This window comes from Littorina saxatilis, linkage group LG4, assembly GCF_037325665.1.
Source record: "Littorina saxatilis isolate snail1 linkage group LG4, US_GU_Lsax_2.0, whole genome shotgun sequence".
NCBI classification, from domain to species: Eukaryota; Metazoa; Mollusca; class Gastropoda; order Littorinimorpha; family Littorinidae; genus Littorina; species Littorina saxatilis.
This window is the reverse complement of record NC_090248.1, coordinates 47,482,003-47,499,800: the sequence shown is the minus strand read 5'-3', so window position 1 is coordinate 47,499,800 and position 17,798 is coordinate 47,482,003. Positions and strand designations below refer to the sequence as shown.

The following is a 17,798-nucleotide window of genomic DNA, read 5'->3' as shown; positions in this document are numbered from 1 at the left end:
CCGGCTCTGCAATCTATAACTATAACTTTATAAGTGGCTTCATATTTTCCTGATGTGCGCAAGGGTGCCATGGAAATGCGGCGTTGACCTTTAGGGAAGGGGTCGTGACATCTACAGTTCTTTATCACATGGCTTTTCTGTGGACCTCAGACAAATCAATACTTAGCAGCAGCAAGACAGGAAAAGATGTCAACCCTGGCTGATAGTGTTACTTTTGACCTGTGCCTGTCCTTTGCTGGCTTGTGTCTGCAGATGCTTCGAAACATGTGCTGTGGACTTTACTGATTGTGTTAGCAGCAGCTTTTTGCTGCTGTTTGCAGTTATACTTATAGGTCTTTTTACAGGAGGAGGTGGGGTCCTACTTCTTTTAACAAGGGACAGTGAGAATGTGCTATTTCAGGATGGATAGAAAAAAGTTGATACACTTACAGACCTTTGCTTCTGGTTATGTTTCTGATTATGACTTGTTTGTGAATCACTGTGTGGGTGTACTGTTAAGAATGAAATGTAAAGAAAATATCCTCTGAAAGATCGACTACTCGAAAGAAATAGCTATTATTTAGCGTTAAAAAAATCAAGCATTTGAAACATGGAGAACTAGGCCCAAAAGCATAAATCCTGTTTGATCCTGATGATAAGGCCAACAAAATTAGGGTCAGTAGGTCAGTTTTTTTAAGGGTTCATGTCTTCTATTTTTTTTTTCCTGGAGACACATGTGGCTTTTTATTGACTGCAAGGTGCAAGCTGAGTTCCCTGGATGTCATAGAAGAGTCTCTTTTCGTGTTGAGCCTGCAAAATCCAGTTTTGTCATTTTTAATTAAATTTGTTTTAAGGGTCAAACAAAAGTTCTAGGAGTAGGATCGGGTGGAAAAAATAGGGATGGTCTGGAAATTAGAAACACAGATTTTGTTTAGGCCTTAGAGTTTTTTGTTCCGCATTTAATTTGAGAGTGACACTAGCCTTGTTGATCTGTAAATGTGAGGGTTAGGCCAAAAAAAAAATAGGTCTGTTTACGGTAACCCGACCGACCCTATTTTTTTTGCGCGACCCTAGACTTTTTTTTGGCATTTGGGGAAAAAAAAAATAAAAAATCTTATGGGTTTTTTTGCAAAATAACGTAAAAATATCGTTTTTTGGGAGAAAAAAAACAACAAAAAAACCCGACCTACCGACCCTATTTTTTTGGCCTATGTTACCGTAAACAGACCTTTTTTTTTTTGGCCTTAAAACCAATTTGTAACATTTCAGGCAAGATATTTCTTTCAAGTTAAGTTACTGAGTGCAAGACTCCCACTCCCAGCAAGATAGAAGTCTGACTGAAGTCTCATGCTGTTTGAAACAGGAATCAGGGCATTTGCTTGATGCAGCTTGTCACCATGGAGACGTGGATGGGTTAGGTTACTGACCCAACAAGAGGCCATTTGAAACCATGGCTGAATGTCCTCAGACCGGAAGGGGGTGGGTGTATGCTTGGAAAGAAAAGGATAAGGGAGAATACTTCTTCTTTTTTTTCTTTTTTTTTTTAACTTGAAGGCTACACTGGTGTGGCAGGCAGAGGTTCTCTGCAGGAGGTGTCTAATTGTAACCTTTAATTTGTTTTGAGGAGACCACTTAAGAGACTTCTTTAGATTAACGCTGTCTTATGACACACCCCGTCGCGATATAACCTTGAACGGTTAAAAAAGACGTTAAACACCAAATAAATAAATAAATAAGTTATGACACACACACAAAATACAGTGCTGGAACCCCATTTTTTTCGTAAGACCTTATTTTCACTCACTAATGTTCACAACCTCAATAAATTTCGCCCTGTTTAAAAACTTTCTCCTTGTTGAGGCCTGATTTTCTCAGATTTGTTCCAAGACGACAAAAGTGCAAAACAGACAGAAATTATACTTCATAATTAGTCTGATAAGACCTCTCTGTTGTTTGTCTCAAGTGCATATTGTCCATTTATGTTTCATTAGGATGATGTGCACTGTTACTATTAGGGTTGTGTTTGAAGATGGTTAATTTGGCTTGATGTGACTGTGAGACTCCGCCCCGTGATCGGGAGGTCGTGGGTTCGAACCCCGGCCGGGTCATACCTAAGACTTTAAAATTGGCAATCTAGTGGCTGCTCTGCCTGTCGTCTGGCATTATGGGGTTAGTGCTAGGACTGGTTGGTCCGGTGTCAGAATAATGTGACTGGGTGAGACATGAAGCCTGATGTGCTGCGACTTCTGTCTTGTGTGTGGCGCACGTTATATGTCAAAGCAGCACCGCCCTGATATGGCCCTTCGTGGTCGGCTGGGCGTTAAGCAAACAAACAAACAAACTGTGAGACTGAGAGCCCAGGCTGCTTCAATCATGCAATTTCAAAGGCTATAAACATGATCAGGTGAATAGATCAGACACGCTTAGTGCTGGTGTTTTAATATCTGACAATAGTGACAGTGATTACTACAGTGGAACCCCCCTACTAATATCAGAGAAAATCAGGTCTTCAAAAAGAGGGAGTCTTTTAAAGGGGTTAGATTTACAGGTGAAGGGATAGTCTCAGAAAACGGTCCTAGTTAAAAGGGAGGAAGTCCTATAATAGGGTGGTCATAAAAGGGGTGTTCCACTGTACCACAGATCTCTTTTTAATGGAATCCGACTAAGACTAAGAGCATCCCTTCACTCAGCTGCGTTCTGTGCATTAGTGTGATTTTTTTGCAGACTGAATTAATTTAGCAGGTAGACACAACATTAAATGAACAACAAAAATGTCCACTTTGCAAAGTTTGCACGGGACACAGCCAGGCTTTTGATTTTTGGCACAAGGTTAAAGGCATACTAACGCACTCCCGTGTTTACAACGTGTAGTTTGCCCACAATCGATGTCAAACGCACCATAAGACCATATAATGACGATATGTCACCATGCGCGGACCATAATACATGCATTACAGCTTGTTCTAGCCTCTGAAAAAGTGAGGATGTCAACAAAGCCGCGGAGTTCTCTCCCTTGCATCAACGTTACATGTGTTGCCAAATCTATAAATAGGACGATCCAGATCAAAATGAAAATTCAAATATCTCAACATTTAAGGGGTCCTAGACCACAATATTTTGCAGGGAACTTAATTTAGCATGTCTCCAGCTGTTGGTAAAGCAATTAGCGTGTATAGTCATCGAGTACATATGGCTTTAAAGTTGAAGAATGTTCTTACCCTGTGCAAAGGCCTGAACAGTTCCTTGGTGGTGAACATAATCTCTCACAGAGACACGAGAACTCACTGAGAAGGAATGTACCTTGATGAGTTTATCAATCATACACTACAGGACTGTAAGTGTCAGAAAAGTGGTGCCGCTCAGCTGAGATGGAGATGTTCATCGTCTCGTTTAATTACAGACTTTTTCTGTTTGCATTATTTTATTATTGCTTGACAATCAACTAGGGCTAAATGAATTGTCATGGAAGGTTACCTGCAATGACGACAGTTCTGTTAGTGTTATGCGCCAAGGGTGTTTTGTCACCACAAGTACCACTGTAACTTTGTAATGGACTCTTGCAATATGTTCGACATACACTTTTTTCATCTAAATAAAATGGATGTGTGTGTTAACTTTCAAAGTTCCTTTTTGACTCACATGCGAAGCAAAAGTGAGTCTATGTACTCACCCGAGTCGTTCGTCCGTCCGTCCGTCCGGACGTCCGGAAAACTTTAACGTTGGATATATCTTGGACACTATTCAGTCTATCAGTACCAAATTTGGCAAGATGGTGTATGATGACAAGGCCCCAAAAAACATACATAGCATCTTGACCTTGCTTCAAGGTCAAGGTCGCAGGGGCCATAAATGTTGCCTAAAAAAGAGCTATTTTTCCCATTTTCTCTGAAGTTTTTGAGATTTAATACCTCACCTATATATGATATATAGGGCAAAGTAAGCCCCATCTTTTGATACCAGTTTGGTTTACCTTGCGTCAAGGTCACAGGAGCTCTTCAAAGTTGGATTGTATACATATTTTGAAGTGACCTTGACCCTGAACTATGGAAGATAACTGTTTCAAACTTAAAAATTATGTGGGGCACATGTTATGCTTTCATCATGAGACACATTTGGTCACATATGATCAAGGTCAAGGTCACTTTAACCCTTATGAAATGTGACCAAAATAAGGTAGTGAACCACTAAAAGTGACCATATCTCATGGTAGAAAGCCAATAAGCACCATTGTACTTCCTATGTCTTGAATTAACAGCTTTGTGTTGCATGACCTTGGATGACCTTGACCTTGGGTCAAGGTCACATGTATTTTGGTAGGAAAAATGTGTAAAGCAGTTCTTAGTGTATGAAGGTCATGTAAAGGTCAAGGTCAAGCATGTGAGTCATATGGGCTTTGCCCTTCTTGTTTGTGTAAGTTGTACATATTTTTATTTACTATCACTGCTGTAGAATCCACTATCTCCAGAATCCTATTTGTTTGGGTACGGTTTTATTGTTCAGGAACAGTGCATGCTGGTATTTCTTAAACTCTTTTTATTTCTGATATTTTTCACAATGAAAGAAATCAAATATAGATCTACACCCTTTTTTTTTTGGTGGGGGGGGGGGGGGGGGGGTATTTTGCCTCATTCTATTTGTGTTGATGTTGATTGTTACTGAGAGGTTTTGCTGCTGCTGCAGAAGTGCCTACAGTAGTTTGGAACAAGTCGCGTAAGGCGAAATTACTACATTTAGTCAAGCTGTGGAACTCACAGAATGAAACTGAACGTAGTCCGCCGCTAGTGCAAAAGGCAGTGAAAGTGACGAGCCTGTTTGGCGCGGTTGCGCTGTGCTTCATAGCACGCTTTACTGTACCTCTCTTCGTTTTAACTTTCTGAGCATGTTTTTAATCCAAACATATCATATCTATATGTTTTTGGAATCAGGAACCGACAGGGAATAAGATGAAATAGTTTTTAAATCGATTTCGGAAATTTAATTTTGATCATAATTTTTATATTTTTAATTTTCAGAGATTGTTTTTAATCCAAATATAACATATATATATATGTTTTTGGAATCAGCAAATGACGAAGAATAAGATGAAATTGTTTTTGGATCGTTTAATAAAAAAATAATTTTAATTACTAGTTTCCGATTTTTAATGACCAAACGCACTCATTAGTTTTTAAGCCACCAAGCTGAAATGCAATACCAAACCCCGCGGCCTTCGGCGAAGATTACTTTGCCAAAATTTCAATCAATTTAATTGAAAAATGAGGGTGTGACAGTGCCGCCTCAACTTTTACAAAAAGCCGGATATGACGTCATCAAAGGTATTTATCGAAAAAATGAAAAAAACGTCCGGGAATATCATACCTAGGAACTCTCATGTCAAATTTCATAAAGATCGGCCCAGTAGTTTAGTCTGAATCGCTCTACACACAGACACACACACACACACGCACACACACACGCACACACAGACACGCACACACACACACACACACACACACACACACACACAGACACACACACACACACATACACCACAACCCTCGTCTCGATTCCCCCCTCTATGTTAAAACATTTAGTCAAAACTTGACTAAATGTAAAAAGAAGTCTCAAAAGAGGAGAGAGGAGATAAATTTACAGACGCATTATGAGAAAATCTGAGGAAGACAGGTCGTTTGAGTGGGTAGGGCTTGAGTCTGGTGGTCTTGAAAGGAGTTGTTTTACTGTGTATCACTATCAGGGATGTAGCTAGGATTTTGTTCTTCTGCAAATCTGCCAAAAAAGCCATAAGACAAAGAGGTAAGACAGTCCTGGGCGTATTTTTGCCCACTGTAGAAAAAAATGACAGCAAGGTTTTTTTGATTTCCTTTTGGAATAAGTTTAGCTGGTTCGCCAACTGCATACGCCAACCAACATCCACTGTGTTTTTGAAAGAAGACTTAATAAAACTAAAAGCAATAATTCCTTCTGCCTTTCTGTTATGCTACTGAGGGATTCAGGGACATTTATTGCTTTCTTTTAGAGTGGTAACCAACTTTTTGTGAGCTGTGCTTTCATGGATTGCCTGATGTTTGTGATTTGCAGGGTGGACAGGGCTTGATGTCCAACGGCACACAGGTGGTGGTGTCGGCGGTCAACCCCGCTGACCTGGCCACCAAACTTAAAGACGCCACGCAGGTTGTGCAGGTGCCCCCAGGTGCTCTCTCTTCCATTGACTGGGCTGCTAAACTCAAGGTGAGTTTTCCTCTTCTTTTGAATTTTGAGCGTGTATTTTGGGAACATGTATGTGCTTTTGAAATAAATTGTTAATGTAAGGTTCCATGTGGAGAAGTGTGGGTATTTTCTTCTCATTTCTGAAGGTCTGGTTAGTGTGCGCTTTCTCTGGGAAAAACAGGCAGAGAAAGGAATTGATCTTTTAAGCCTCTCCCTTCTTTCTCTTATCTCCAATATGAAGTACAGTAGTAACTATCATGGCAGCAGTTGAACTGCTGGCATTGGAATAAGACAGATGTGTACTGTGAGAATAGCTACTAGCATCTCCATTAGAATTTCCCTTGATGCCGATTGTCCTTTACTCAGACAGTAGGACCTTCTTTAACACTTTCTACCCCACCTATGTTGATTAATTTTTTTTTGGCCGAGACCAGCTGTGCTGCATCAGGTCACTCAGAATTGTAGTAACTGTGTATCAACTGTGTAGTAACTGTGAGTCTTAAATCCGGGGTCTTGAAAGGGGTGGTTCCACATAATATAGTAGTTATCTTATTGATAATTCAGCCACAAATCGACATCGTCATGGAATTTTGGTGTAACTCATTTTAGACAACTTTTCAGCAGAAGGCCAAAAATTATTATTTTTATTATGAAATAGTGTTTAGGCCAACAACAAAAAAATAGTCTGTTTACGGTAACATAGGCCCAAAAAATAGGGTCGGTAGGTCGGGATTTTTTTTTCTCAAAAAACCCACATATTTTTAAGTTATTTTGCCAAAAAACAAAGACTTTTTATTTTTTTTAAATTTATTTTTATTTTATTCATTTTTTTTCTTTTCCCAAATTTGCCCAAAAAAAGTCTAGGGTCGTGCGAAAAAATAGGGTCGGTTGGGATACCGTAAACAGACTTTTTTTTTTTTTTGCCTTATATTTGTACCTGGTAGTGGTATTGATAGAAAGATAAAAGAATGTTAAATCGTATATTGTCCATTGTATTTTAGAGAATATTTCTTATGGAGAATGTTTTACTTAGTCTAAAGCACAAAAAGATCAAAATCACCAAGAATCGAGTTTCGCCAAAATTCCAGGACGACGACAAAATGTGCCTAGCCTTCGGTGAGTGACGTCAGTCAATGATGTGTGTATAACAGGAGCTTCAACATGCGCAGCGCCTGGAGCGACTGCGAGAGGAGCAGCGGGCGGTGCAGGACAAGATCACACAGAAACAGCAGTTTGAGCACAAGTACGAGCCCTGTGTCGTCTGTGGGGATCGTGCCTCAGGTGAGTAAAGCCCTTGTCCGGAACAGTGAATACTCGTGCTTTTAGTGAGGCAAACTTTCTATACATGCTCCTTGTCAGCATGTGTTGACTTAGCCGTTGCTAGTGACTGGCCTATAATGTCACATGGGAAAGTTTGACTCGCTAAATGCTAGAGTATCCACTCTTTCAGGTTCACAACCCAAACAAACCCGACAGTTATTTCCGAACATCGTCTATTGTCCCGTAATTAGCCCTGTTACAAGCTGGAAAGAAAGCATTTGAACAAGCTGGAAAGCAACCTTGCAGTGCTGTTGTTACTTTGGAAAAAGGGCAAGCTCTTTCTGCGAATTTATCACAAATCAGGACACCCGACCAATCAGAACGTGTGTTGTTGGAGCCTTCATGCTGTGACGTGAGGAAATGGTAGAAAAAGATTACCAGCGTCTGTGTCGATTCAAAACATTTTTGATCAACAGTTCTTTACACAGATACTAAGGAGACATTTTAGGTGTGTACTACGGTAAAGAACAGTTAGATGCAACTGCCTGCCTCATAACTTTCCTTGTGAAGGCATTATGCTGAAAGATTTTTTTTTTAAGAAAGCGATGTTTGAACATTGCCAGAGCTGATTGAAACCTGTTTCAGAATCATTGTTTGAAAAATTTTCTTCAAGCTACTTTTTGCCTAATATTTATAAAGGTAGCTAGCTCTGCATTTTGCAAACTGTAAGTGTCAAGAGGCATCCCTACACCAGCCTGATATAAAGTTGTAACTTATTTTCGTACAGGTCGGCATTATGGAGCCATCAGCTGCGAGGGGTGTAAGGGATTCTTCAAGCGCAGCATCAGGAAACAGCTGGGCTACGCTTGCCGGGGAACACGCGACTGCCCTGTCACAAAGCTGCATCGTAACCGCTGCCAGTACTGTCGTCTGCAGAAATGCCTCTCAGTTGGCATGCGCTCAGAATGTGAGTATACATATTTTTGTCTTTGAAAAATCCTATTTGATTCGAGATGTCTGTTTTTTCCAGAGATAATTCCTGAAATTCCGAGATTGTTACCTGATTTTACACAATTACTTTTTCAAAATCCTTGTTGAATGATCACAGTTTTCAGATGTAAAATCAGTTTTAGGGATAATTGTTTTGCAAATAGTGACTAAATGTTCGAACGCAAAAGGAACAGAAGTAAACATACAAAGCACTGAAAGTATTTAAAGATAAAAGCTTCTTTTTTTTTTTAAGTATATCCTTCCAGTGTAACCATGCAGTTTTTAATTTGTTTGGATTTGGAGAGTGATGCATGGAAGTTGCTGTGTGAATGTTGTTTTGGGTTTGTTGTTTGATCTTGTGACACATTGAAAATAACTTCAGGTGTTGTCTTACCAGCTGTGCAACAGGAGCGTCGACCGGCCGATCACAAAGACAAAGTGCCTGTTACCGTGGCAACCTCCACTCAAAGAATCTACATTCGTAAAGACTTCAATAGTCCCTCCGCTGCCATACCCACATTCAGCCCAAAGGTGATATTTAAACTCAAGGTGACTCCCCCCCCCCCTCCCTTCCCTGCACCCCGCCCCTCCATTGAGTATTGACGTAAGATGAGGATGAAAGTCACTTGTTAATTTTATTTTCTCAGATGCCAGGAAATTGGTTCTGCACAGCTCTCTCTTAGTCTTGTTGCATGTGTACATCACATGCAATGCATTTAGAGCGCTTACTTCCCTTTGTTTCTCAGAAGTAAAATCTTGTTTTGCCCAGAGTAGTGTTTTGTATGGGTTAATGTTTTGTTTGTTTTTTCACACTTTTTGATTTTATGTTAATTTTGCTTTAATAGATACCATAATTATGTGCAGAGACAAGAGGAAAGAATTGAATGGTGACCAGTTGAAAATCTGTCAATGTGTAAAACCTGTCAGATGAACAGTCAGCTTGTCAATTCCAAGTTGGTTGTTTTTTTCTCCAATTTTGACTGCTAGTGCTATCAATACATACATCAAATGACTTGACCTCTATCACTACAAAAAGAAGACATAACAGCAACCAGTTTCGGTAAATTCTCTATCAATTTTTTGTCAGACAGTCGCTGGTGGTAGGCAAAATGATGGTAAGCAAAATGATGGTAAGCAAAATGATGGTAAGCAAAATAAGCAGATGCGACCTCCGTCACTGTATAGTTTACTGCCATTCTCCACAGAGTGAGCCAGGAGAAGAGGGCAAGTACGGCAGCCTGCTGGCCAACCTCCAGGAGCGAGTGATCCAGACGGACCAAGGCATGGTGGTGCTCAGCTCACAGATGTCTCCGGGCACCTCCACCAACACCGACCTCTCCACGCTCGCCTCCGTCGTCACCACGCTGGCCACCATGGGAAAGGAGTCAGAGGACAACGCCGCTCAGTCGGCCGCCGACGTTCTGGCCCAGGTGGACACGACTACCGGGGAGCAGATGGAGTCTAACGACTCTGTGGCCAAGGCTTTCGACACACTGGCCAAGGCCTGTCAGGAGACGTCTGTTCAGCCGGTGAGTGAGTCTTGTTGATTTGGGATGAGCTATGTATGGTTTGCTTCTGTGTGTGTTTTTTGATGCTGTGGACACCTTTCAGTTATGAACTGTTGTATTTTATACAGTACAGTAACAAATTATTTACACGGTCTCTGCGCAGTAAGGGTTAATTTGTCCGTTTTTGCTATGGATGGCAAAGTCTTCTTTATTTTTTTACTTTTTTTTTTTGTGGTGTGTTTTGCTTCTTCTTAATTTCTGAATGCAATGTCAGAGATGTTAATATTAACCTGAACATTTTTTTTCTGCAGCCTGGGGGTGATGGAGGGGATGCCAGTGCGGCAGAAAGCAGTCTGGACCAATCCAACATGAGCGTGGACTCCAATGACACATACCTGATTGACTTGGAAGGTAAGTGTAGGACTCCTGGTGTTCAAGTCTTCATCTATATTTGCTTGGGGCACAAGGCTGAGGTGTGCAAAGCGAAACAGCGCCCCACCAAGCTGGTTGGGAACAAGCCGCAAGGGTCTGATGGGTCAGTGATGAGAGCTCAGTATTTATACTGAATTCCGTATTTTTGAAGGTCCCAGGGGTCATTCTCAAGATTCATGCAAATCCGTTGAGAAAATATTAGGGTATATATAGATGTTATAAGGTACGGGTCAAATGGAAAGAAGGCACTGACATTGCATGTGACAACTGTAAAGCATGTGACCAAAGTGAAAGACCAGCTTACCAACCAGTCAGTTGGCTCATTTGGCTCGATGGTAAGACAATCTCTCTCTCTCTCTCTCTCTCTCTCTCTCTCTCTCTCTCTCTCTCTCTCTCTCTCTCTCTCTCTCTCTCTCTCTCTCTCTCTCTCTCTCTCTCTCTCTCTTTCTCTCTCTCATATTTTATTTTTGTTTCTTTTCAGTTTCATTATCGTCTATTTTTCTGCACTGTTTTAATGTTGTTGTTGGGGGGTTGGGTAGGGTGTTTTTTTTTTCTCCGAATTTTAAATTTAGGTATGTTTTAACGGTTTTTATTGCATTTTGTTGTTTTTAGTAGATTTTTTATGATTTCAGTATTTTTCAACTTTCTGTGGTCTCATGTCTGTTGGTTGAAATCACAACAATTTCAACTAATCCAACTCCGCGGCTGTGTACCATCGATTTGGGTGGCACCTCTGCCCAGATGAATCTATGTCCAAATGATAAGCCAATAATTACACTAATTAAGATTTCTTTGTGGTGTGTATTTGTGTTGTTTCTGATCATCCATCAAGTTGACCATATCCTGGGAGCCCCCCGCGGGTTAGGGGGAGTCCCATATTGGTTGGGACGAGAAAGAATTTACCCGATGCTCCCCAGCATGTCGTAAGAGGCGACTAACGGATTCTGTTTCTCCTTTTACCCTTGTTAAGTGTTTCTTGTATAGAATATTGTCAATGTTTGTAAAGATTTTAGTCAAGCAGTATGTAAGAAATGTTAAGTCCTTTGTACTGGAAACTTGCATTCTCCCAGTAAGGTCATATATTGTACTACGTTGCAAGCCCCTGGAGCAATTTTTTTATTAGTGCTTTTGTGAACAAGAAACAATTGACAAGTGGCTCTATCCTATCTCCCCCCTTCCCCCGTCGCGATATAACCTTCGTGGTTGAAAACGATGTTAAACACCAAATAAAGAAAGAAATATCCTGGGACCAAAGAGGACATGCGCATGCTTGCTGACACATTTCTCACCATTTTTATGTCTCCAACTCTTGCTTTTTGTCTGTTAGGCAAAAAAAAAAATAGTCTGTTTACGGTAACCCGACCGACCCTATTTTTTTCGCGCGACCCTAGACTTTTTTTTTGGCATTTGGGGGGGGGAAAAAAGAAGAAAAAAAAGGTTTTTTGGAGGGGAAAAAAAATCCCAACCTACCGACCCTATTTTTTTGGCCTATGTTACCGTAAACAGACCTTTTTTTTTTGGCCTTATATATATGTATAAAATCCATTAAGTGTCAATAAACTAAGTACAGCAATTTTGAACTGTGTGTTTTGGAGAAAACATTTTATTAATAAACTGCTACTGTTTTGGGGGCTCGATTTTAGAACATGGTCTGTTTCTAATAATTAGAAGCCTTTGTGAACAAATAATTTCATAAATGTATGCAATATTATTTCTTTCAAATACATCACCAAGTGAAACAACAGTGGAACGCTGAAGAAGAAAGAAGAACAAAAATACATCACCTCGTTTTTAATATTTGGAGTTACCCATGCTTACGAGTGTCAGTTTGACACTCATGTCATGAGTAGGGTAACCTTTAATTGAGGTCAGTATTCTTAGTAATAGTCGTTTTACATGTTAAAAAAAACCCACTTCTCATTGCAGGTCCCTTGCTGTCGGAGCCGTACTTCCAGTTCACACTGACCACCCCCTCCCCCATGCCGGCTTACCTGAACATCCACTACATCTGTGAGAGTGCGTCCAGGTTACTCTTCCTCTCCATGCACTGGACGCGCTCCCTGCCTTGCTTCCAGATGCTTACGTGAGTTTTGCTGTGGATCTGGTTGTTTGTTGCTTTATTTGTACAGTTTAGACATGTTTTACCCCTTGTATGCAGTCTTGTGGATTTTCTCTACGCCCGTGACTGTGAGAATGCTTTAGTGTATTGTAGATGTTGGTATGAATTTCCCTCACTCTCTCTCTCTCTCTCTCTCTCTCTCTCTCTCTCTCTCTCTCTCTCTCTCTCTCTCTCTCTCTCTCTCTCTCTCTCTCTCTCTCTCTCTCTCTCTCTCTCTCTCTCTCTTGTTATGAACTAGTTTATTGAATTTTGCATGTGTAGTCCTCTTTCTAGTCATCACTGTTACCAATTGTGGCATACTTTGACACATTTCAAAAAATATCTGTGGCTTTTTAAAAGTGACTTAGAAATACAGCATATCTTGGATGCTCTCCCCTTGACCTGGGCATAGGACAATGAATAACTTCAGCACATTTTTTTGTATCCCCGTCGTTCTTTTCCTTTGTGAGTGTTACAAACAGTTCTTATTCTCACTCTCAGGACAGTCTTGACAGATGTGCACACAGCTCATGTAATCTTTTGAAGAAAACCGTTCACTTGTATAAAACTTTGTGTAAGCGAACAAGGAAGAAGAAGAAGCACTTTCTGTTCACATTGAATTTTTCTGTTGACAGGGCAGACATACAGACCACACTGGTGCGGTGGTGTTGGAGTGAACTGTTCACATTGAATTTTTCTGTTGACAGGGCAGACATACAGACCACACTGGTGCGGTGGTGTTGGAGTGAACTGTTCACATTGAATTTTTCTGTTGACAGGGCAGACATACAGACCACACTGGTGCGGTGGTGTTGGAGTGAACTGTTCACATTGAATTTTTCTGTTGACAGGGCAGACATACAGACCACACTGGTGCGGTGGTGTTGGAGTGAACTGTTCACATTGAATTTTTCTGTTGACAGGGCAGACATACAGACCACACTGGTGCAGTGGTGTTGGAGTGAACTGTTCACATTGAATTTTTCTGTTGACAGGGCAGACATACAGACCACACTGGTGCGGTGGTGTTGGAGTGAACTGTTCACGTTAGGCCTGGCACAGTGTTCACAGGTCATGTGTCTCCCCACCATCCTGGCAGCCATCTTGAACCACTTGCAGACTTCACTGCAAAATGGAGATGGTGAGCAGGCAGAGTCTGGTCAGTTGTTTTGAATTTGGGTCAACCCTTTACTAAGCTACCGTTAAAGTTTTTATTTTCCTTAAAGGATAATATGATAATAAGGAAAGCTTATAAAGCGCAAACCACAGAGTTTCGTGCCCTCTGCGCTTTGCATATTAACTAGGAATAACAACCAACTATTTGAGTATTTACACATTGAATACATATAAATATTTGAGAAAGAAAACAGTTTGAACCAGCAGACTAGAACAGTTGTGCGTTAGGTGAATGGTTGTGTGATTGTTAGTTTTTTTTTATGAAAACAAAGCAAGGCTAAGGTTGTATGAATGAAAAACAGATTGTCAGGATAGCTCCACTGTTAGTAAAAAATTAAAAGCCGCCCACGGTTAGTAAAAAATTGAAAAGCCGCCCAGTCTAAGACACAGTGAAACTGGTATTATATCCCAGCAGGTGAACAGTTACAAGGGTTTGCAAAGTTACACATGCACATCAATGTACAGGTAGTGACGAGCGTATAACAAGAAGAGAGAATGTGATCGTTTTAAATTTATTGTTTTTATTTTGTTTTGGGGTAAAGTATAAAGTGCAAAAAAAATGAAGTTGAGCTTTTTGGAAAGTTAACTAAACCGATACACTTGTGGCGTGTGCAGACAAGGCTGGGCAGGACAAGGTGAAGGGGGTGATGGATCATATCGTCAGGCTGCAGGACTACATCTCATCCATGGCACAGCTGCAGGTCACTGCTCCAGAGTTTGCATATCTCAAGGCACTCGTACTCTTCTCTCCTGGTGAGTTTATCTCTATTATTCTTGTGTGGCAGAATAGAAGGAGGGGGTAGCAAGTTGGCGTTATGGTATTGTTGGGGGAGGGAGGGGAGGTGCTTTGGGGTTGTCACAGAAAGACCTGTCTTCCGATATTCAGCTGCAGTTCAAACCCCCACTAACCTCCAGGATTGTCAGTTACATAGAGCTTGTTGTTACACGACACTTGAGATTGCCACAAGTTCTCAAATGTCGTATAGTTGTGTTCTTTTATTCTACGTCGCCCGTCTTCGCAGCAGCAGAAAACAACTCGTCAAATTGAGTTCGAGGATTTATTTAGCATTACATACATACAACTGCACATCTAGCAGAACTCAAATAGAAGCTTTTTTAACATTCAAATCGCGCTGGCATATATAGTAAATACTCAATCTCGAGAATATTCCAGACCGAACATGAAACAACTACATTATACGAGCCGTGCATGGACTAAACTAGCGACATTCTCTGTGACGTACATCAAAAGGTGCCGACGCCCTTAATCCGATCGAACGCCACGAACTCACACTAAATCAGCATGGTAAACAACTTGTTTTGACAGGACTAGAAAGTTCACCTGCATTCTCGTCCAAGCATAAATATTGTGTTTACAAAATATAATATCGGTACTTTCCCACAAAGTAAAAATAAGTCAACTACATGCAACACACAAAACTGAACCAAAGCTCAGCAACGGTAGCGTTTCCTAACATTACCCCCAACACCAGAAGAAATTTACCTAATTTCTTTCAATCATTGAAACGCTACCTGTACACATGTTATGCATACATAACAGATTGAAATCCAGGTATGTACATTAGTCTGTTGGAGAATGAACACAGTTTTACTCACATACTCGGCTGAGAAAATCTGCTCCAACATTGTCTGAACCTTTGATCGATTCCACTCGCATATCAAAGTTCTGCAAGTACATCACCCACCTCATGATACGATTATTCACAAACTTTGCAGAGTTCAGGTAGGTGAGGGGTTTGTGATCAGTCTGAAGCACGAATTTCACCCCTTGGAGGTAGAGTTCAAATTTCTTGATTCCCCACACGATGGCTAAACACTCTTTCTCCATGGTCGAGTAGTTCTTCTCGGCTCCTGACAGCTTCTTGCTGGCATAGCTGACCGGAAACGGTTTACCTCCATGCTCTTGCATCAGCATGGCGCCGATCCCTTCGTCCGATGCGTCTGTACGCAAGATGAACTCTTTGGCAGTATCAGGAAGGCGTAGCACCGGGTCTCGTGACATCAGGTCGCGCACGGTCTGGTATGCCTTCTCCTGAGCTGGTCCCCAGAGTATTCGGTTGGGGCATCCTTTTCGGGTCATGTCCGACAAAGGCGCCGTTATGGCGGCGAAGTTTGGAATGAACTCTCTGTAGTACCCAGCCAATCCAAGGAAGGATCGCACCTGCTTCTTGGTTACAGGACGTGGCGCATTGAGGATCTTGGTGACGTTTTCCAACAAAAGCCCCTTTTGACCTTCCTTCAGTGAATGACCTATGAAGTCAACGTTGTCGGTCCCCAAAATGCACTTGCTGGGTCTCACGGTCAGATTAGCTTTTGTCAGGCGGGAAAACAATTCCCTCAAAGTCTCCAGATGCTCCTCAAAGGTCTCCGTGTGGACTAGCAGATCATCCCAGTAGTACACAACATTCTTCATTCCTTTGAGCATTTTTCGCATTCCCCTCGTAAGGGTAGCACCACTGTTCACCATGCCAAAAGGCATCCGCAGGCACTCATACGTTCCGTCTGGAGTTGCAAAGGCGGTCTTTGGTATGTCCTCTTCGCGCACAGGAATCTGCCAATATCCCTTGCTGAGATCGATCTTTGAGAAGATCTTACTGCCAGTCAACCGTCGGAACAGATCAGCCGCCGTCGGCATTGGTTCAGGGTCAAACACGGTGATCTTATTGACTCTCCTGAAGTCAATGCATACCCTGTTTGTGCCGTCTTTCTTCTTGACCACAACAACGGGAGATGAGTAAGGGGATGATGATTCACGGATGACCCCCATCTTCAACATATTGTCGATGTCCTTCTTCAAGGATTCCCGAGCCTGAAACGGGATAGGGTATGGTTTTGAGCGAACAGGAACGTCAGATGTGAGGTGGACTTCATGTTCGACCAAGGACGTAGAGCCTGGAACATCAGAGAACCTATGGGTGAAGTCGCCCATAAAATCATGCAGCTCCTTCTGCTGATCTTCTGTCAGGTCAGGTCCTAGCTTGACGTCATCCACTCCCTCTTTCTTGTGGAGGTCTCCCAACTCCAGTAGTTCCTCACCGTCGAACTCGTCTAGTTCGGCTGGTTCTTCCACACTTGCTGCGACCTGTACTGCTTCCGGAGGTCTCTCCACATACAGTTTCAGGAGGTTAGCGTGGTAGATCTTGGACTTCTTGCCGACATTCACCTTGTAGTCGTTGATCCCTACCACGGCCTCAACCTCGTATGGGCCTTTCCACTGCATCAGTAGTTTGTTGTGATCAGTGGGGAGCAGTATCAGCACTTTGTTACCTGGTGTAAACTTCCTGTTTACGGCTTTGCGGTCGTAGTAGTGCTTTCCACTATCCTGAGACTTTCTCAAGTTTTCTCTCGCAATCTCGAGAGTCTCCTCCAGTTTCTCTCGCAACTCGAACACGTACTGATAACTGTTCTTCACTTCAGGTGTGTCCACATCTTTCGTCCACAATTCCTTTAGTATCTGCATCGGGCCTCTCACGGTCCGCCCGTACATCAGCTCGAACGGGGAGAATCCAGTGGACTCTTGTGGCACCTCCCTGTATGCAAACAGCAAGGCATTGATGTAGCGATGCCACTGCCTTGGCTGCTCACTGCATAGTTTCTTCAGCGTGGACTTCAGCGTCGCATTGAATTTTTCGACCAGCCCATTGCACATCGGGTGATAGGGTGTCGTAGTCAAGTGACGAATGCTCAGCAGCCTGTTGACCTCTTCCATGCATTCAGAGACAAACTGTGTCCCCAGGTCTGTGAGGATCTCTTCAGGAACCCCAATTCTGCTGAAAATGTCCACAAGTGCCTCGGCAACAGTCTCGGTGTCAATTTTCTTCAGAGGCACGGCTTCTGGGTACCTGGTTGAATAGTCTACCAGGGTCAGTACCCAACGATGACCCGCTTCACTTGGCGGTTTTATCTCGCCGATGAGGTCAATGGCCACCCTCTTGAAAGGTCGGTCGATCAAAGGCATCTTCTGCAACGGCACTTTCGGGACCCTTCCTCGAGGTATGGTTTTCTGGCAAATATCGCACGATCGGCAGAATCGAGTCACATCTGCATGCAGTCCTGGCCAGTAAAACGCAGCCTGGATTCTGTCCGATGTCTTCTTGATACCCAGGTGACCTCCCATAATAGAGTCG

General features: G+C 42.1%; 1 protein-coding gene across 2 annotated transcripts in view; it reads left to right on the top strand.

The window, feature by feature from the left end:
• The window catches only part of LOC138964931 (orphan steroid hormone receptor 2-like), a 48,290-nt gene that overhangs the window by 6,656 nt on the left and 23,836 nt on the right, over window positions 1–17,798 (top strand). The window contains exons 3-11 of one of the 2 annotated variants that reach the window (XM_070337013.1): window positions 6,058–6,207; window positions 7,338–7,467; window positions 8,234–8,413; window positions 8,834–8,967; window positions 9,642–9,965; window positions 10,256–10,355; window positions 12,303–12,459; window positions 13,470–13,633; window positions 14,266–14,403. In XM_070337013.1, coding sequence (XP_070193114.1) covers window positions 6,058–6,207; window positions 7,338–7,467; window positions 8,234–8,413; window positions 8,834–8,967; window positions 9,642–9,965; window positions 10,256–10,355; window positions 12,303–12,459; window positions 13,470–13,633; window positions 14,266–14,403 — 1,477 coding nt within the window. Of the gene's footprint in view, window positions 1–6,057; window positions 6,208–7,337; window positions 7,468–8,233; window positions 8,414–8,818; window positions 8,968–9,641; window positions 9,966–10,255; window positions 10,356–12,302; window positions 12,460–13,469; window positions 13,634–14,265; window positions 14,404–17,798 lie in introns of both variants that reach the window. The other variant, XM_070337012.1, reaches the window with a different exon arrangement.